General features: G+C 38.9%; 1 protein-coding gene across 1 annotated transcript in view; it reads left to right on the top strand.

The window, feature by feature from the left end:
* The window catches only part of Myo10 (myosin X), a 206,216-nt gene that overhangs the window by 114,878 nt on the left and 69,272 nt on the right, over nt 1-22,066 (top strand). Inside the window, exons 10-19 of the mRNA XM_076857320.2 lie at nt 6,230-6,359; nt 7,489-7,607; nt 8,505-8,651; nt 8,830-8,930; nt 9,038-9,104; nt 9,640-9,732; nt 10,133-10,201; nt 10,862-10,944; nt 13,482-13,590; nt 16,634-16,714. Coding sequence (XP_076713435.2) covers nt 6,230-6,359; nt 7,489-7,607; nt 8,505-8,651; nt 8,830-8,930; nt 9,038-9,104; nt 9,640-9,732; nt 10,133-10,201; nt 10,862-10,944; nt 13,482-13,590; nt 16,634-16,714 — 999 coding nt within the window. The remainder of the gene's footprint in view (nt 1-6,229; nt 6,360-7,488; nt 7,608-8,504; nt 8,652-8,829; nt 8,931-9,037; nt 9,105-9,639; nt 9,733-10,132; nt 10,202-10,861; nt 10,945-13,481; nt 13,591-16,633; nt 16,715-22,066) is intronic.

Genomic DNA, 22,066 nt, shown 5'->3' with positions numbered 1-22,066 from the left:
TCTTATCCATTAATTGTAGGTTAATTAAGCCTTCAACGGTTGTGTCTGTACTGACCATGTATAGACCTTTTTTTCTTGTCATTATCTCCTAAGCAATACAACCATTCACACCACATTTATAATGTTAGGTAGTGTAAATGATCCAAAGATGATTTAAATTTACATGGGAGAATGCATGTAGATTATGTGCCAATGCTGCACCATTTTATATAAGGGACTTGAGTATGTGTCGTTACTGATAACAGCTGTCCCACCTTACTGCCTCATGAAGCACTCTGCAGCCAGGAGTGACAGATGTGGTTCATAAACAGCATTAACCAAAGTCAGTTTTTATATACTCCATATGTGCAAAAATCTGCCATGTGCCAGGCACTGCGTTAGGCACCAGAGACTGCAATGAACATGTCAGACGTGTTACCTGTCTTCTGCTGGAGAAAGGAAAAGATTTAGAACAGATGACACTGTTGTGTTTTATCTCATTTTTCTCAGTATTTCTAGTATCAGATACCATTTAAATTTATATATTTTTATTTTAATTCAATGAAGCTCCTTTTCTCAGAGGTGGTAGAATCAAAGGGAAGGAACCACATTCTGTTGGAGCTCAAGGATTGTGTTTTTACAGAATATGCTAAAATGTTAAGGGAGAATAATTTATTTCTGTGAATTATGTAAGCAAGTGTCACTTCTGTTGTTTATTTGTAGATATTAAAATTGTCTTGATTATGTTATATCCATTTATAAATATGTCAACATGAACCCCACTGTTATATATAACTATAAATGCACTAATAAAAACATTAAATATATATTATTCTTTTTATGAACCTTAATGTCAGTGTACTCTGCAATAGAACCTTTTGAGAATATTGCTTATTTCATTGAGAATGTTTTATTAGTTTCCAGAATGCATCATTGACAACAGCTTACAGTAGATGTAAGAACCTGCAGGGGTTTTGCAAAGTTTTAGTGGAGATCTGGTTTTTCCTGGGACAGAGGCAGTGAACCTGCACTCAATTTCATTGCCATTTTTAATAATTTTCTAAAATGCACTATAAATTTTTCAGTGAGGATGAAATGCTATTTCAATTCAAAGGTTAACAATTAATTTGTTTTACTGCCTTCATTTGACCCACCAGGATGGTGGCTGATAAAGAGTATGTGAGGTAACAAGAGCCTTTGATGAACAATAGTCTCTTCATTCCACTCCACAAATACTGTGGCCATGGACCCCAGCTGGAATTTCCTGATCCCACAGACCTTACTACCTGCATCCGTGGGTTTCAAGTAGTGTGTGACCAAGGATTGACTTTTTGCTTCATTTTGCCAAAGGTGGAAACATCAGTCTCTTTCAGTCTTGGAAAAGGCAGAAGTTGTCAATCTAAAGAACATACAGATCGTCCACAGATAGTGAGTTTATTCAGGAAGTAATTTTATTCAGGAACAGCACTGCAATGTGTATTCAAGGAGGTTGAGGCAAGAGGAGGATTTTAAAGGCAAAATGGGGAGGATTACTGAAGTTTGTTTGTTTTGTTTTTTATTAACAGCCACTAGCTATAAAGGTCAATAGCAAGGATGACATCAGTCTGAGGTTGGACAGGTGGTTGTTGGGTAGATGTTACAGAAGTGATTTTGTAGCTTATAGTGGCTTCTGCCCAAGGTTGTGGTCCTGGCAGTCTTTTGTGAAACTTCTTGTTCTTGGGCACTGGTGCATGAGATTCCCCCCACCTTCACGACTTTTTGGCCTTATTTATTTAGTTGGGTAAGCTTGACATAAGTGACTCCATTTTCATTTTGACAACTTTCAGGGGCATAAGGAAATTTTATACATATAAAAAAATTTAAATGAAATTATATCATACAACATAGCATAGCATTACATAATAAATCATTTTCAAATTACAGTTTATAATTTGCTGTGTCCCAAATTGCCTCCCCTTCCACCATTTAAGTCATAACATTTGTTCAAGGTTCGTCTGAGGTCCCTGTGTCCTCTGAGAGGGCAATTCCTTTTTCCAGTGTGACAACATTTGGTGCTTGATAGTTGAGACTGTATCATATATCTGTTGCCTTTACACACACACACACACACACACACACACACGCACACACACACACACACACGCACACACACACACACACACACATTTGCAAACATTATTTTTTATGTGCTTAATAAAAACTTTTATTGAAAGTATTTTTTATAACTCAGTACCAGTTTTATAAGAAGTTGCTTTTTGGCAATTCTGAGCCACACTGAGAATTTCCCAGGGTTTTTTCAGTCTTGAGCCATATTACTGAGATAATAAAATAATTATAATAAGCCTTTAAGTGGCTACTCTTGCCAAGGGGGGATTGCTTGCCTAACTTGACTATAAATAGGACAGCAAGAGACAGTAAATGGAGACTCTTGCTAGCAGTTGTAGCACACACACCCACACTGGTGATAATTGGTTGCAGCCATTAAATTACCCCATCATATGATTAATGCAATTACCACTTATCACTATACTGCTAATTAACTAATCACTTAGAGCTAAACTTGAAAGCAAAGAAGTCACAAATTTATTAATACAGTAAACACATTAATTTTATTTTATTTCATTTCATATTTTCATATACAACCTTTCTGTGTTTTAAGAACTTAATCAAGGAATTTTTTTATGGGAAATGTATTGAGGGTTTTCATTTGCTAGTTAGGAATTTTCTGCTACCATATACTTATTTTTTTTAAATCTCACTCTTTTTAGTATTATGTGAAGTGTAGATAGTTAAATTGGTAAAGATTTGGATTTTGTGTAGTCATTGTAAGATTGACTTAGAAAATTTTTATAAACTATAGTTGGGGGGTATGGCTCAGAAGTAGAGTGCTTGCCTAGCATGTGCAAGGCCCTATGTTCAGTTCTCAGTAACACACATAAAATTTAAAAAAAAAAAAAAAAAAATTGTAGTTGTAAATGGAAAGAATGCCTTTATTTTATCTGTTTTTTTTTTTTTTTTTTTTTAATGTGGTGCTAAGGATTGAACCAATGCCTCAAACATGCTAGGCAAGCACTGTGCCACTGAGCTACAGCCCCAGCCCCACAATACTTTTTTAACATACCAGTTCTGAATGTCTTCTTTGATTTCTTTCTTTAGGGTCCTGTAATTTTCATTGTATAGATATTTCACCTCTTTCCTTAGAGAGATTCCCAAGTTGTTGTTTTTTTGTTTTTTTTTTTTTCTCTTTTTGAGGCTATTGTAAATGGGATAGTTTTTCTCATTTCCTTCTCAGAGGATTTGTCACTGATATACAGAAATGCCTTTGATTTATGGGTGTTGATTTTATGTCCTGCTACTTTGCTGAATTCATTTACTAGTGCTAGAAGTTTTCTGGGGGAGCTTTTTAGATCTTCTAGATACAGAATCATTTTATCAGCAGGTAGTGCTAATTCCTATATCCCTTTAATTTCTTTCGTCTGTCTAATTGCTCAGGCCAGTGTTTCAAAAACTATGTTAAATAGAAGTGGTGAAAGAGGCCATCCCAATGTCATATGTGAGAATTTTAAAAATAGAAATGAACAATTATTCTATAGTTCTTAACCTTATTTCTTTGCTTTTATCTTTTAGAATAAGTCACTGATAAATATCTTGAAATTTGAATAAAGATTTTCCCATAGGTTTTTTTTTAAAACTGATAAAGAACTTACAAATAGTTCTTATTCTTTGCATCAATGTTTGCCTTTATCTCTGAAATAAGGCTTCTCACTTTTGATTAATTTGTAGTTTTAAAAATTTTTATGACTAACTTCATTGATTTATTACTAACGTAATAAAATGCTTCCATTTAAATCTATATGAAATTTGAATTTTTACACCCATGTCCCCACAACCAATATCAAGATAAGGAATGGTTCTGTACCCAGATAGTTCCTCTGCACCCCTTCCCAGAGAATTCTAGCCACCTTCACCTACTCCTAGGAAATTAATGATCTAATTTCAGCCACTGTAGAATAGATTTATCTTCCCTAGTTTCATATAAGAGAAACAATACAGTATGTATTCCCCTCATCTAGCTTCCTCCTGTCACCTACTTGGAATGTATCACTATCCAATCTTTTGTTTGTTTGTTTGTTTTTTGCTGTTGGTTTTCCATTGAATAGTGAGAATCTTATTTATCTACCAAACCATTAATAATAGTCTGATTTTTTTGTTGTAAAAATATTATCAATGCCTGTAAAACATGCTAGAACATAATGTTCATGTGTCTACCAACACCATTAACTAACAGTTAACCCTAACAGTTACTATTGCAGGTATTTTCACTTTTGTAAAATTTCCTAAAAGCCTGATCTTTAAAAATAAGTGCAAAAATTCAGTTTGGGGGTCTGAAGGTATAGCACTTGCCCAGAGTGAATGAGGCCCTGGGTTCCCTCCCCAGCACAACAAAAAGGATTTTTTTTTTCACTTTTTATGTAAATCCATAAGAAATGTAATTGTTCTTTATAATGTGTATAATTTTCTTTAAAAACTACATTACTATTACAGGTTTGCTTTGTATATTTGAGTTGTCTAATTCTAAGATATAACTTTTCAGTTAGAATTTTTACAGTCTCCACTGTAGTGAATATTTTACAAAAAAAAAAAAAAAAAAAAGCTTTTCTGCTGAAGTTTTCCTTGGAACAAATTTCTGGCCTTGATATTATTGGATATTACATAGGAGTTCCTTTTCTTTCTTTCTTTTTTTTTTTTTTTTAATTTACTTAGAAAGTAATGTAATTGAGTGGATAATAACCCTTAATTTCTAGCCTTTGAGTTACTTGAACCTGACTTTAAATCATGATTGTGTAACCAAGAAAGAGTTATTTAATGTCTATGAAACTTTGTTGTTTTTTCTCCCAGATACTAAAATGATAAGATTGTGTGTGTGACCTGGCAAGATACTACTACATAGTTGTGTTGTTTTCCAGAAAGATTACTAATTTAAAGTAGCAACAAGCAGTGTATAAATTTCCCTGTTCCACCAGTCTTTAAGTTGATAATTCAGAAATTTTTGCTAGTTTAATAGACGTGCCCTCAGATTTGCTTTAATTTGCACATATGTGATTTCAAGGAAGATAAACATTCTCTGTGGGTTTGCATTTCCTCCCTAGAAGTGCCTGTTCTGTTTTTGTTGCTCACATGTCTTTCAGGAGAGTTTTTAATTATGTCTCCCTCTCCATTGTTCCTGTTCTCCTTCTGGCTTTGTTACTTTTTCCCTTTAAAGAAATTAGACCATTCACATTTAAAAATCTCCAGTTGTTTCCTTTGAATTTCTATTGTCACAGTGGTACATGGTTCCATTCTTCCTGGTCTCCTGCTGGTCATTGTAAGGATGCCCTTCTCAGAGCAGCTCCTTGTTATCAGTGTGTCAACAAGTCTGTCCTCAGGGTGTGTGTGGGGGGCGGGGTGGGGGGGGGTCTTTTTAAAAGCCTTTTTCCTTAAAAGAATATGCTTCTAAATCACAAAAGAAAATGAGTGAATCTTAGATTTGATTCAGAAAACACCTGGCTCAGTTGTTTAAATGCTTATTCTGATAACAAAAACCTAGAGGTAACTTTATTTTTCCCAAAACAGCATTACTTAACTTCCACTGAGGCCAAGACACAGTCATAAACATTCTTTGGAGAAATTAAAAATAGAGATGTCAGGACTGTCCAGGAAAAATAGATCCTCATCTATTCAAATTTCCCTTCAGTGTCTGTTGTATAAAGGAAAGAAAAGAGTATCCCATCTGTGGAGTTCCTGAGTAAGAATTTCATTCCATCTGTTTGGCCCCTGTGCTGTATAACCATCAGGCAGGGGCCTCAGTTTACCCTGAAGTCTCATCAGGTATGAGTCCCTCTAAATACCAGCACCACCCCACAAGTTTTATGTTAAGAAATCAGTTCCTTGTTCTTTGACATAGCCTCTTATCATGGTCATTATCACTGTTATCACTCCCTCAGGTAATTTTTTTGTAGAATAAATGCAGGGCTTATGTGATAGGTAGATATTTATTTTATTTCATTGATTGGATTATCTCTGAGCTTTCCAAGTCCTTTCTTTACCCCTCTTCATTCACATGGGTCATTGAAAAATGAGTGGTTACTATCTGTTACTTGTTTTCTTACCTTAAGAATAACACCTCGGAATTTTATCGAGCCATGAATATTTGTTCGTTTCCTTCAATGTCAAGATCAACATAAAATTACCTGTGTTTGTGTCCTTGCAGACGGCAATGGAAGTGATGCAGTTCAGCAGGGAGGAGGTGCGGGAGGTGCTGAGGCTGCTGGCTGGAATCCTGCATCTCGGGAACATTGAGTTCATCACTGCTGGTGGGGCGCAGGTGTCCTTCAAAACAGGTGAGAGGCTGCACCTGCCTTCAGCCTTCCTCCCTTCCTTGGAGTCTTCCTCTTGCAATTTAAACCTAGAAATTGACTGTCTGACCTTTTACAGAAAGAGGTTTTCTGGCCCCTGCAATAGAGAACTAGGGAAATTTTTATTCTCTCTCTCTCTTTGGTGCTGGGATTGAACCCAGTGTCTTGGACATGCTGGGTGCACTTTCTGCTACTCAGTGCCCCCCACCCCCAGCTGAAGAGCTATAGAATTTTAGCTGTATCTGATGTGAAGTGTCAGCTCCGTAAAGGGCCAGGGCACATGATCGTTACTACTGAAAGGGGATGGTGTCTTTGTTCTCCTTACTAAGAAAAAAGGAAAATGGGCCAAATAAGTGGAAATAGAACAAGGAGGACTTGATGTAGGGAAAATATTAAGTCAGGTGGACTTGAGCTTTGCCCTGGTTTTTAGTGTAGCAGTTAAGAGCTTTAGATTCCAAGCCAAAATGCTGGGTTCAGATCCCAGGTCTGCCACAAGCTGTGGCCTGTGTTGTTAATCCCCTAACCCTGGTGCCTGCTCAGCAGGCCCTCAGAGATCTTTGTCAAGATAAAATGAGTGAATATACATAGAGCTTTCATTTTTCTGGAGCGACTTATTTACTGTAGTGTTTTGAGTACTTTTCTGATAGAAGCAGTAGGTGAGGTGCTAGAAGCTGGGAAGTGGAGGAGTTCGGGGTCTCTAGAGGAGATGGTCTGTAAGCCAGTACTTCTCAAATGTTTGATCCCACCCAGCGCTCCTCAGTATCCTCAAATCATTGAACACCGGAGTACTTTTTTGATGTGGGTTAAATGTGTTTAAATGTTAGAAATTAGAACAGAGGCATTTAAAAGATTTATTAATTCATTTAAATCATAAAAATAACAGACCCACATCATATTAAAATAAATATTTTTTATTTAAAAAACTGTTTTCCCAAACAGAAAAACTCTGTTGTGAGAACAGTTACATTGTATTGCCATTTCTGCCAAATGGATTCAGAAATGATTTGCTTTGTGGTGTCATTCTGTGTAGTTAGCTCTGAACCTATTTGAGGTCCAGTGGCTGGTTTCTTTCAGGAGGCTGTGGGTGTACTTGGGCCTTACACTTTGCTTTTAGCTCTGGGCAGGTCTGCAGAGTTACTTGGGCTGGACCCAACGCAGCTCACCGATGCCCTGACCCAGAGATCGATGTTCCTCAGAGGAGAAGAGATCCTCACACCTCTCAATGTTCAACAGGTACCCACACTTTGCCCTCAACATCTGTCTTAAAATACACCTCTGGGATTTCAGATCTGTGACTTTGATTCATTCAAGTGACTGACATTGAGCTGTTTAAATGACTTTGGCCCATGGTCCACATGTAGAAGATATCCAAGTTTTGAGAATAGACAAAGATGTTGAATTAATTCCTGAGAGAAAGTATAGCATAGTGTTTACAAGGACAGGTCTAATACAGTCTGAGTTTGAGACTTTGTCCTGACACTTATTAATGTCCATTCTTGGAAAATATATTTACTGTGCCTCGATATCCTCCTTTGTAAGACAACGGTAATTATCACACCTAATTCATAGGATTCTTATAAGGGTAAAAATAACAAATATATGGTAAGTAATGCCTCCTTCAGAATAAACGCTGCATAAACATTAGCCATTATAATGTGTTATTGTTGTTCTTATACATGAAGTCAGTGCAATAGCATGTTTCTTGTTGCTTCTGCTGCTGCCTTGAGCCAATTTGTATGCACTAGCCCTTCTGATATGTTTTTTAATTGGATGAGTAAAAATGTTAACCATATCATGAAGAAAAACTTCATGTGTACAAAGTAGAAGTGGAGGAGAAGATGAAAATTCTAACACTCAGGTCTTAATCAGTGTTTTAAACCTGACAAAATGTGTACTCATATATGTAGACTCAGGGTCTTTCATATAACTGAACACATAAAGTTGAGCTTAGAACCCTGACACTTCAAGGGGCTCTTGGAGACTCTTACTGTAAAGTCCGTCAGTGAGTTTATGCTTTCTCTAGATATCTGTGCTTTCCTGCACAGTGCGGATTTACTTAACGCGGGGAGCCCAGGTCCTTCCTCAGAGCAGGTGTGGGCAGCTGGGGCTACAGCATGTCCTGTCCCCTAGGCAGTGGACAGCAGAGACTCCCTGGCCATGGCACTTTATGCACGCTGCTTCGAGTGGGTGATCAAGAAGATCAACAGCAGGATCAAGGGCAAAGATGACTTCAAATCTATTGGCATCCTTGACATCTTTGGATTTGAAAACTTTGAGGTAGGCTTCCGAAGAGTGGGACACATGAAGTCTGTTCTGTTTTTTGAGCAGCTGTGAAGCATATCTCTTGAAACAGACATGGATATGTTTCTCTGTCAATTTTTTTTTTTCCTTTTCTCCACTTTTATACGTAGTGGTGAGGGAACTAAAGATTTTTGTTGACCATTTCCCTTCTCAGGTTAACCACTTTGAGCAATTCAATATCAACTATGCAAATGAGAAACTTCAGGAATACTTCAATAAGCATATTTTTTCTTTAGAACAATTAGAATATAGCAGGTAAGCACTTGCAGACTTCCATTTCAATCATTTTTTTTTAAATCCACCAAATCAGATAGTTTAAAGCTGTATTTTAATTTCACTTGTCCTACTTCATCTCTCCACAGAGAGGGATTAGTGTGGGAAGATATCGACTGGATAGACAATGGAGAATGTCTGGACTTGATTGAGAAGGTAAGTGGTTGTTGAAGAATGGTAACAGTCCCAAGGGTGTCCAGCGGGGCTGATTCATATTTATGGGAACAAAATAACTTGCACGAACTCGTACATCAAAGATGTGAATGTTTAGAACACAATGGACCATTTGGAAGCATACATGTAAATGTGCGAGGTTGAATTTAAATACTTGGCTGCTTCGGACCCATTGTTTCATTGAACTCAATGTTTTATAATCGACAGTGTGTGAACTGGCTTCAGTAGATCTTAGTCAGTGGCAGAGCCTTACCAGGCTAGTCCAGGAGTAGATTGGCCAGTTGCAAAAGACTGATTCCCCAAACTGCAGTGTCTTCTATTTTTTGAAAAATACTTATTGTAATTTAAATTAGTTGATTTTCTTTATGGTATAACATTATAAATTTTTCAATCCAAGAAGTTACATGCTTTTTCTTTTGACCACTGGCTTGATAGAGAACAGAAAGAAGCTCTATAGTAGTTGGAAAGGTAAACATTCAACATTTGATTCATTCATCCTTTTCTTTCCCACCTGTAGAAGCTTGGCCTCCTCGCCCTCATCAATGAAGAGAGCCATTTTCCCCAAGCCACAGACAGCACCTTACTGGAGAAACTGCACAATCAGCATGCTGTATGTCAACCCTGCTGGCTCTTTATTTCCGAATTGCTTTTCTGCTCATGAAGATAATGCACAGATGTGTCTTGGCCCAACTTTGCTTCCCACATTTAATTATTTCTTTTCAAATGAAAGCTTTCCACCTCTAATTCTAAATTGAATATTAGATTTGGGGCTACTTGTTAGAATATGCCAAAGTTCATTGTATAGGTGGAAAACGGAAGCATTCTAACCTACTGTACTGACACAGCAGAGAGGTAGATGGTTCAAGTGCATCTTCTGCTGTGTCCTAAACTGACGGTGCATAACAGGCACTGCAGTTCACTGCCCACTGTGTATGGTTTTCTCAAGAAGTTCAAGGAAATCAGTGAGTAAATTAAGGCATTTGTATTTTTTTTTTCTTTTTTCTTATTAGAATAACCACTTTTATGTGAAGCCCAGAGTTGCAGTCAACAATTTTGGGGTGAAACACTACGCTGGAGAGGTAACTTCTTATTGAGATAACTTAATATATTTGTGCATTTGGTATTAAGAGAAAGTAGTAGTTTCAGAAAACAGTCACAAATTTATTGAAATAATTTTGTTTTCATGAGTCTAGCTTTTAAAAGAGTTGCTTCTAGCCAGGTGTAGTGGCTCATGCCTATAATCCCAGTGACTTGGGAGGCTGAGGCAGGAGGATCACAAGTTCAAAGCTAGCCTCAGCAACTTAGTGAGACCCTGATTCAAAATTTAAACTAAATGGTCTGGGAATGTGGCTCAGTAGTTATTCACCCCTAGGTTCAATCCCTGGTACTAAAAATAAAATAAATAAATAAATAGATAGGTAGGTAGGTAGATATTTAGATAGATAAATAAGTTGCTTCTGACCTGAAACATTTCTGTTGACCAATTTGTCCTTCTCTCTTAATTTTTTTGTTGTATTAGGGATGAAACCCGAGGCCTTATGCAATCTAGGCAAATGCTCTAATACTGAGTCACATTCCCAGCCTCTCTCTTTTATTTTTTAAGTGAATTTTTAATTTATTTTTTCTGTTTGTTTGTTTATGTGATTTATGTAATCGAACCTAGTGCCTCACATGTTTTAGGCAAGTACTCTACCACTGAGCCACAACCCCAGTCGCTCTTATTTTTTTTTTAAAACTAGGTTCAGTATGATGTCCGAGGCATCTTGGAGAAAAACAGAGACACATTTCGAGACGACCTTCTCAACTTGCTAAGAGAAAGCCGGTATGTGGGTCTCCTCTATTAAGTCATTAGCAAGCAAATTAAAATTTGTGCAAATGCACTTATTCATGTATACAGAACAAATTACTACTGTGGAAACCCTTGACATTATATCTTCTTTTCCAGACAATATTTCTTCAATACAGTGACACAGAGATATATAATAATAGCAGTGACTATCATTTAATGAGATGTCAAAATAATAGCAAATCCATGAGTTAGGTACTCTGATTGATCTCCTTATGTAAATGAGAAAACTGAGACATGGAGTGGTTAAGTGACTTGCCTAAGACCTCCCGACTGGTGACCAGTGAGCTGTAGAGCTTTGTTTAGCTAAGAAACTTGAGACCCTTAACCGGTCAGACCGCCTTTCTTCACTGCCAACTTGGAGCAGAGTGTTCATTTCAGGCTTGGTATTGTAGGATCCAGGTGTCTCTTGTTAGTACAGGAGTGACAAGAAGATTAACCAGTAGTTAGCTCAACTAAAGTTCTACATTTATTACACTTTCATTTACTAACTCATGAATTATAAATTCACACCATTAATTCAGTAGCTAAGGAAAACATACAGAAACTTTTAATGGTTAGTTTAGCTATTTGTAGGTATTAAACCGGGAAGCTTCCTATTGTTGGGAGGCTTTGTTAATGGGCGAGTGTTTGGGGGAAAGCCCTGGCCTGAAAGCTTTTTATACTGTATGGATCTATAACAAATAAATTATTTTTTTAAAGCCATTGAAATTGTCCCACATCCCTTCAATTTTTTTTTTTCCACACAGAAATACATTTTTGATATCTAAGGAAGGAAGTAGCACAATTGTTAAAAAGCTGTAATTCTTTTCAAAATGTAAATACCAGGTGGCCATCCTGTCACTTAGCTAGTGGCTGTGAATTGGGGTGAAGGGGATCCAGGCTAAGCTATTAGCTGAGAGCTCAGAATTTGAAGTTTTTGATCTTTATACTTGTTTTACCTTTCCTCTGTGAAAATTTTACTATTGATAATATCAACAGCTATTTTCATTTTAAGATGAGTTTTCATACCCATTAAAAAATGCTTTAAAATACCACAGCATGTTATCTGTCAAAGCAGTTTGAAAAGATTTAAAATGATACATTTAAATAAAAGCTGCATATTGATTTTAAATAAAAGCAGTTTGTTGTAGTGGAAAGATCACAGGCCTGGAGCATCTGGATGAGGCTTGGCGGGTCGCCTCTATGCTAGTGTTGGGCGGTTTTGTGATGGGTTGAGGAACTTGCTGTTTCAGCCACACACCTCTGCAAGCTGAGGGCTTGAGCTGTTGGCTCTCTCTACCCTTTCACCTCTGACATCTTTGACCTCTTAATAGAAACCAAGCTTTTCTCCAAGAGGTCGACTGCACAGTTGGAGATCTTAAAAGAGTGAGCCTTGCACAGCCTCTGGGAACAAACTCGAGAAAGTGCTACAGCAGAGCAAGAAGCATTAACATTGCCACCTTGGAGAAATGGACTCCTAGATGTCTCCCTGCCTTTCCTGGTGACAGTGAAGCCACCAAACTCCCCATTATATCCCATATCTTCCATGCAAGGAGGATGGAAAATATGGGGAAACATTTTTTTTTGTTTAATTTTATTAATAGTGGCAATGGAATTTATAGAACTTCTTAATAGTAATGACAATGACAGCTAACATCAGTATTGTCTTGTGCCAGGGACCATGCTCTTAACCTTTTGCATTTCATCCTTGCCTCAGCATTAGGAGACAGTTTTAAAATGATCGCCATTTTCCAGATGAAAAATCTGAGACCAATATTGGGGGGCCAGGGGTGATTCACCCTCGTAGCATAGCTAGCAAGTGATGGAGGCGGAATTTGAACTTTAGTCTGCCTCATTCCAGATTTAGTGTTCCTCATTAGCACCTTCCCATAAGTTAACTGGTAGGGTCTTCACAACACTGTAAGAGCAAAACAGATGTAGTTGGCTCTGCATTTCTGTGGTTCTGCTTCCATGGATTGAACCAACCTTGGATTAAAAAAATAACGCATCTGTGCTGAACACGTATGGACTTTTTTTGTTATCACCTAAACATTATATTTTAACAATGGCATATACACCATATTAGGCACTGTAAGTCATCTGGAGATGATTTTAGGTATATGGGAGAATGACATGAGGGACCTGAGCATCTTGGATTCTGCTATCCACTGGGGGTCCTGGAAGCAATCCCCTGTGGATCCCAAGGGCTGGGTCTGTCACCCTTCAGGTCAGGAAATCCAGGTGACAGGGTTCAGGTGCTGCTCTGGAAAGCACAACACTGCTGAGTGGGAGGCCAGCCAAGTCACTGTCCCTCCAGTCCACTTCTCTGCTGCTCTGAAGGCTGGTATAGTTTTTCAGTGCCTGAAGCTCTTGGCAATAGTTAGTTTAAAGTCCTTGGAAGCTGTCTTAGCTCTTAGGCCTCAGAGTGCCACTTTCAGTTATCAGTGGGAAAGTGTATCATAATTATAGTAATCGGACAGCTAATAATTGGGTGTGTGTGTGCCTTACGATCCTGCTCTTCCCTCACACAGGTTCGACTTCATCTATGACCTCTTTGAACACGTCTCAAGCCGCAACAATCAGGACACCTTGAAATGTGGAAGCAAACACCGGCGGCCCACAGTCAGCTCACAGTTCAAGGTTAGTCTCCACTGGGGCTCACGTGAGTTCATTGTTACTATGATTTTTAAGAACCCAAAAGAGGATTTAGGTATAGTAAGGACTATGGGAATGTTTGATTTTGTTTTCTTTTATATCATGCTTTTCAAATAGTCAGTCCTTTAGAAATATACACTGTTTGGGTTGGGGTGTAACTTGGTGATAGAGTGTGTGCCTCACATGCATGGAGACGTGGGTTCAATCCCTAGGACTTCCTCCTAAAACGTGTGTGTGTGTGTGTGTGTGTGTGTGTGTGTGTGTGTGTATATATGTATGTACATATATAAAATATATACATTTTTTGAAGCAGATGAAAACATGGTTTTTAAAAATTATTATTAAATAAAGGAGAATTGTTTAAGCCCCAGCTTTTGAAATAACAGATCTCCTTAAGAAGGTCTGTTTTAGTTGTAGCTAGGCACAGTGGTGCACACCTATAATCCCAGTGACTCCAGAAGCTGAGGCAGGAGGATCACAAGTTTGAGGCCAGCCTGGGCAACTTAGACCTTGTCTCAAAATAAAGAATAAATAAAAGGTTGAGGGTGTCACTCAGCAGTGATGTGCTCCTGAATTTAATTCTTAGTACCACAAAAAAAAAAAAGAAAGAAAAAATAAAGTTCTGTTTTGCCATCTTATTTGTATTTAGAAGCTCATGTGAAAATAGTGGTTTTTCTTCCCATGTCTGAATGTCTGTATTTTTCCCAGGTATGTTTGCAATATCACAACTAGATATAGTGACTAAGTTCAGATTTAAATAAGATTAATTTCAGTTACTTTGCATTTTATTTTATTTTATTTTTTAAGAGAAAAAGAGAGAGAGAGAGAGAGAATTTTTTAATGTTTATTTTTTGTTAGTTTTCGGCGGACACAACATCTTTGTTTGTATGTGGTGCTGAGGATCAAACCCTGGCCGCACGCATGCCAGGCGAGCTTGCTACCGCTTGAGCCACATCCCCAGCCCCTACTTTGCATTTTAAATGTGTAAGCATTTTATCTACCTTAAAAGGTAGAGTATAATGAAGATATTGCCCTCAACTGGAAATCCCAGCATGAAGAGAAGTGGAGTCAGTTCTTCAGCTGACACTAAACCCGCCCTGTGAGGCTAGCCCCCCTTTGGCCTCTCACACAGGGATTCTCGGGGCTCACTGTGTGCAGCCTGCTGTACACTGTAGGTGGAAATGAGCTGCCAGACCGGCATGCAAACAGCTTGGGTGGTATAGCAGTAAGGTTAGGTGTTTTCCAGATTAGATATAATGTAATAAACATAATATTCATGTAACATAAGATATAATGACAGCAGCTACATATACTGTGCTGCACATTGGGCTAATTAGTTTATATTCGTTGTCCGGGTCACTGCTCCTGTAACCCCATGTGTGCATGTTATTGTCTCCATTTTACAAATGAGGAGTCTGAGGTTTGGGGCAGAGCAGACCCACTCAGGCCCTCAGAGGAGTGAAGGTGGGATTTGAGTTGGACCTCAGTGTGTCTGACTGTACAGCTTCGGCTCTTAATCTTCCAGTAGAATTGCTTCCTTTTTCTAGGGTGCCCTATCCATTTGCCTGGAGTGTCTTAAAAGGCTTTTTGAACATTTGGGACTTGAATTGGGTGAGGAATGAAGGAAAAGGGTGGGTGGCCTTGCTGGTGGAGACCAGAACAGGAGAAGAGTCCGGAATCCGGGAGTAAGTCTTCCCTCTAAGGCTCTCTGCAGATAAGGGCCTGTGGCAGTGCACCTATACACCAGAGTATGAAGAGTCAAGAATACCAGGATGCTCTGTTCGCTTAGAGATCCTAAAGCTTTCTGAGCAGAAAAGTACCTGATCAAGGTGTCATGGACAACCTGGTTTTCTTCTATAGCAAAATTGTAAGAAAAAAAAAAGAGAGCTTGAGGGAAAACCAATGAATTAAAAAGAGAAATAAAAGATACATTAACTATGGTGCATGAACCATTTCATTCTGATGCAAAAAAAGTAAAAGAAATTTTAAAAATTATAAAATCTGAGACAGAACAAATTTTAAATGTGGCATGTTTAGCCATTGTACATTTTAATGTTTATTTAGATGTTAATATAAAGAATCCATATATCTTTTTTATGTGAAATAATATTTGACTGATGTCAAAAGTGTTCGGCTTTTAATAATACACACTGAAATATTGATGGGTGAAATAATGGAATGTTTGGGATTTGCTTTTCCACAAGGGGTACGCCTGGTGGGTATGGAGACAGAGACCAGATGAAATGAAATTAGCCATGAGCTGCAGCTGGAGATGAGAACTGGTGACCCATTGTGTCTGCTTTAGAAAATGTGAAAAATTCTCCATAATAAAACAACCTGGGAAAGTTTAGCAAGTAGAATTACAGATTGATATAAAAATCTAACTGGTGACTTAAAGGTGAGAGTGATAGATTGTGGCTCAAAGACCAGCCAAGTACTCTCCTAGGCTATTTTGATGGAAATAATGAGTTTATAGAAATAATTTCCATGGAAAATAGGTACCGCTCAGAATGGCTGTTTATTTGTGTGTGTGTGTGTGTGTATGTATATGCATACACATACATTGTTTTGTGTGTGTACCAGAGACTGAACCAAGGGGCAATGAGCCACATCCCCAGACTTTCTTTTTTTTTTTGTACTTTATTTAGAGACGAGGTCCCTCAGTTACTCTGGGCCTCACTAAGTTGCTAAGGCTGCCTTTGAACTCTTAAGCCACTGGGATTACAGCCATGTACCACCCACCCAGCCAGAATGGTCTTTTTAAAAGATTGTGCTTCAAAGGAAATAATAAATACATTTCATATGTTATGGAATAATTCCAGTTATAATGAATTATAATATCTTTTGCCTTGTTTTACATTAAAATGACATAGTTAGAAATGAAAATCTCTTAAGTTACTCCTATGATTTATATTGTTTTTTTTTTTTTTTTTAGCCTTGTTTCCAATAAGTACCTAGGGTGTTGAGAAATGTAAAGTGGCCTAATAAGAGAACAAGTCAATACATTTCCTTTCCTTTCCTTTCCTAGGACTCCCTGCATTCCTTGATGGCAACCCTGAGCTCCTCCAACCCCTTCTTCGTGCGTTGCATCAAGCCAAACATGCAGAAGGTAAGATTCACGAGTGCCAGGCTGAGTCTCTTCCTCAAGGACACAGCCTCCTGGGGTGCCTGCTCATAGATTTGGTTTCTCCCAAGTCCTTTTGTTACAAATGGTTGAAATGAATATGACCTTCTCATAACCTGGCATTAAATGGAAAAACATTTCCTTTGTCCTCTGAGTCTGTTGGTCTGCTTTTGAATGATGACATTAGGCTTTTGGGAAGTCTATTTTAAAAGGAAATATTGTGAAGCCTTCACATTTTTCTTTAGCATTTGGATTGATATTCCTATATCCAGCTCCAAAATGCAGTATACCTATTTTGAAAAAGTTCTTGGCGTGACGTTTGGTTGTGGTTGACTTGTTGTTGTTGTTGTTGATGTTTTTCTTTATTGTCAAACATGATGAAGAAGCTATACTATGAGTAGTAATGCTGAATTTTAAATTTAGTTAAATTAATTGAAACCAATTTGAAGACATCGTATAAGTTGTTATGACACAAAGGCTCTTCTATTTTTAATGATGTAACTCAATTAGAAACAACCTGAGAGTAAAAAAGGAGGTTATCCTAAATTTAAAAAAAAAAAAAGGGTATTAGAAACGTGCTGTTGCTAAATCCAAGGCTAAATGGGTACCTTGCCTTAAAGTGTTGTTCATAAGTTAATTTTGATTAGGCAGACAAGCCTCTTAGAAACCTTTCTTGAGAGAGAAAAACACCCTCAAGATAGTCATGTACAGAGGTTCCTCATATTAAAGAACTGCCATCTTCATGAGGATTAATGTTGCAAGGGGGCAAAATTGCAAAGTATGCAGTCAAGGGGAGAAATAAAGAATGTCCACATGCTTCTGCCCTTTTCAATGCTTTATTCATTCAAATTACTCAATACAATTTCACTCTGTAGGTTCTTAATCAAGAAAATGACAATCCTTAGTGCTAGGCACTGCAATAGACATAATCAATTCACAGCCAACAATTCTAGATTAATCAATTCTAAACACTGCAAAACACACTTAATCATGACAGGCTAATGACAGACATTCCCTCTGCACGCTAAGTTCAAAAGTCTTAAGGTTTTATGTCCAGCAGATGCACACTCACTTAGATGGCGGTGACCAGGTCCGGAACCAAGGCAGGCTTTTCCTGGCATGGAGTGGACGACCGGTTGAGGAAAGTTGCAGCTCTCACCAGGGTCCAGACGAGGCGGTAGAGTTTGAGAGCAGTGAGGATCATGCAGAAGATCAATGATGAAAAGTGATGGGATGTCAGGTCCTCATCAGGCTCTCCAGCTTGAGTGCATCCTTGTTTCGGTTGGCTGAATCCCTGTTCATCATCTCTATTATTTATACTAAATTTTGGGGCTTTTGACCCCCCTTTCAATCCTTATCAGCTACCACTGGATTTCTCCATGACATCATTTATCCTAGGATCAGAAACATCTGGTCTAGTAGTCTCCACCCTGATCTTCTCGCCTTTTCCTCTTATCAGGCGAGGACAGCCTTGCAGGGGCTTCACTCTGTTGATCAAAGTGGGAGGGGAAGTAACTTGTTTGAGGCCATACTGGAGGGCTCTGTGGATGTGCCTGGTGAAATAGCAGGTTTAAAACTGGAGTTTTTAAAATGCAGTTGCTTAGGCTCAGGCCTAAGGCCATCCTCACAATTAAGATGAGAAATCTGACCTGGACTTTCTCCCGTGAGATGGGTTACAGGTGGGCATCTCTCTAGTAAACCCCCTCAGTCTGTTGCCTGTGAGGTGAGAGGACAGGAACCTGGCCAGAGCAGGTTTTATATACAAGATATGAAATGACTTAATGTATACCATTTTTTGTAGTTTAAAAAAATAACACCTTTCCATTTTTCAAACTTACATTAAAATGTTTTAGGTCATAGCACAAAAATGGTAATATAACAATGCGTAAGGTTTTTTTGGACACAGTGTTGGAAATTAATAGGTAGAACCTGTCTGTGTGTGACACTGTGTCATGTACACTGGTTTATGTTCCTGTTGCTATACTGGGTGATCTTCAGCAGGCGTGTGCACAAGGCAGTGTGGACGGGCTTCGTGATTCTAGCATATACCTCAGGTGCCACTTCATCTCTGCCAGTGTTCTTTCCTTGCTTTTTGGTGGGGTTGTAATACCATTATTTCATCCTTCAAATGTACAAGTCTTTTTCTCTATCTAAAGTCTTAGCTGTCAGGTTGCACATTACAGTTCCTAGGGAGCCATGGTTTCGTGAGATATTTTTTTTTTTCCTTTTTTCCTGTTATGACATATAATCTTGCAGTTTTACAGTCAGATTCAGTGAGACAGGAATATGTCCTGGCAGTGCTGTGTTGAGGATAGAAATTTCGGTTTGAAAACAAACTTGATCCTCAGTGCTTTGGGTTTCATTCTTAGATGGCATGGAATTATTTTTTTCCTTTAAATTGTAGAAGCTTTTGAAATTAGGCCTGCTTGAAAACACTTCAGCAGTCTAAATGTTGAAGAAATTACCTCTTTTTGATGTTTATTTTTCCACGCTGAGATTCAATTGTACCCAGTTGCTTTGGATTTTTCACTTTTAAAAAAGAGCCAACTCAACCTCATGTTCCCATTTATACTGGCTCCTGGCCCTACTATCTCCTGACTTAGAGCACACACTAATTAATAACACACCAAGAGATGGGCTGTAAAAACTCTCTTACTGCCATTTGAAAGGCACCCAGAAAATGAAGGCCTGGCACAAGAGCTGACTTGTCTGAGATGTAGGTGTGATTTATAAGTGTCAAGATGCTAATGAGAATAGGGAAATACTAAGCTGTGCATCAATTAGCATTCATTTGATTCCATTGAAAATATTATTACTGATATTTATGGTCTATGAAACGTGTCTTGGAGTTTTTTGCCAATTTCTTTAGTCCAAAGATGAATTCTTCTAGAAAATTCCATAGGGAAAATCTTGCCTTCCCTGTGTGCAGCAATGGGGAATGCCCATTTCTGGCTATAGGGCAATGAGTCTCCTCTCACCTCACGTCCTCTTCCAGTTGGTTCATAGTGGGAGTCTGGGAAGTTGTATTTAACTCTAGGTGAATGTAGGTATTTTGTGTACTGTTCAGGAACAAGTGTTACGGGGATTTGGCAGATTCTAGAGGTTTTTATTATGTTTTGTTTTGTTGAAACTCTGTGGCCAAAAAAGAGAGAAGAAAAACAGCTCTAAACTCTGTCCTAAGAGCTGTAGAAAAAGAAGATTGCTACTTTTGTGCTTTTATGCAGGATTCATACATCAGCCCACCGAGTGGGACCACACGGCCCAAGATCCATAGAACGGGCTGTTCTACTCTGCAGCAAGTGCTTGAACCCCCCCAGGGGTATTTGGGCCTAAAGAATCTGGGAATCCTTCGAGGGTTTTGGTTATTTGGTTTTATTGTTGGGTTTTTGTTTTCTCAGGTTTTTTAATTTAATTTTATTTTATTTTGGGGGGGGGGTGTTTGTTTTGAAAAGCAGTAGAAGGAGGGAGACTGTAACTGAAATGCTGCAACACATGTCAACTCATCTGTTAACAACATGTGGCCTTGTCTTTATAAACAGCCTTTCACTAATCTTGGGCATTGTATCAAGGGCACCCACCGACACTCACTTCTTTGGGAAATCCTCTTGGCGCCAAGTTAGGAAGGGGATTAAAAAACACATCTGCTGACAGGAGGAAGTCTGCAGCCAGTCCTCAGGTTCCAGCACCTCTGGAGGATGAAATCTTCCATCGAGCTTAGAATCTGCTATTCACAAAGGGCAGACTTTTCCATTAGGTGACTTCTGGTCGCTGATGTGGCCTTTCTTTCAACCTTTACTATGATTGGCTTAGGTAGTAGTAGTGGCCGCCCCAAAGTGCCCCAACCGACCACAGGTTTCTAGATGAGAGCAAACCTGCTTGGCCTCCTCAGAATCTCTCCCCAAGGGCGTCCCTGGTCTATGATCTCTCCCTGCCTGGTATTTTAGCAAATAAGTTTTAGTCAGAAAAGTCTCTCATTAACATTCCTCAGAAAAACCCTGAGGAGATTCAAGACAGAATTAAAGATGGGAACAGACTGATAAGCATCAGGGAGACCTGCCCGTGTGGGAACCAGTTGTCTGCAGTTGCAGGCAGAGCGTGAGGCCGGGGCCACTTGCTGCAGAGTTAGCTGGGGCTGCCTCTGCTCCCTTCTTTCTGTAGGCTAGGCTTGGTGTGACAGGGACTCCAGGAGGGAAGCATCCTGGATTCCTTGTAACTTGACAGAGCAATATCCTGACAGCTTCCATCAAGTCTCCTCGTGAAAGGGGCTTAGGTCACCTCAGTTTTCCCAGGGCTGGGATCTGGTGGAGGAAGGCATCCAGCAGAGGAGGCCTCTGGGAATAAGGCTCTCTTCTGAGGGAAGACTGAGGCAGAGATGTCCCTAGGGGAGGCTGCTGATCCGCTCCAGAGGAGGGCAGCCAGAGGTCTAGCAGGTGAACTATGGTGGTGTTTTCTGGAAAAGGAAACATTGAGAGAAAAGGAGCTGGACCAAGGTCTTGGGACTTCCTATCTCCTGTCCTGAGATAGGAGGACCGTAACCCTACCACAGAGATGACCTCAGTGTCTGTGCCTTTTACCTAACAGAATCCTGCTGACTGATCTTTCATGATGCTTTTTTTTTTTTTTCCTTTTGGGCACAGTGCTGGGCATTGAACCCAAGGTTGCCCTACCACTGAGCTACACTCCCAACCCATTTTACTTTATTTTGAGACAAGGTCTCACTGGGTTGCCCAGGCTGGCTTTGAATTTGTGATCCTCCTGCTTCAGCCTCCCGAGTTGCTGAGATTATAGGTGTGGGCCACTGCGCAAGGCACGATGCTACTTTTTTTTTTTTTAATATTTATTTTTCAGTTTTCGGTGGACACAACATCTTTATTTATTTATTTTTTCATTTTTATGTGGTGCTGAGGATCGAACCCAGCGCCCCGCACATGCCAGGCGAGCGCGTTAACCACTTGAGCCACATCCCCAGCCCTGATGCTACTTTTTATGTCACACAAAGTCCTTCATTTTGATGCCTGGACAGCTCATGAGGACACGTGTAAAGTGACAGCCATGCAGATGTGGTGGAATCATGCCCCTTTGTTTCCAGAGTCCTGATAACATGATGAGTGGATTCCATTAATCCAGCCACTGATCCTGGGAATGGCGGGTGCTGCTTACCACTTTTTTTTCAATAGGTTTTTAATGTTTTGAAACAAAAACATTTCTTTAAAAAAATCTGATAACATCCTGGCACATTTCTTCCTTTGAATTTCTAGTCCTCTTATTCTTCTGTGTCTTTATCTTCTCTTATAAGTCTTTTATTTCTCATTATCCTTACTGAGCTTTTTCCCAGTA

Source organism: Callospermophilus lateralis, chromosome 5 (genome assembly GCF_048772815.1).
Source record: "Callospermophilus lateralis isolate mCalLat2 chromosome 5, mCalLat2.hap1, whole genome shotgun sequence".
NCBI lineage: Eukaryota > Metazoa > Chordata > Mammalia > Rodentia > Sciuridae > Callospermophilus > Callospermophilus lateralis.
This window is presented reverse-complemented; position numbering and strand designations above follow the sequence as displayed.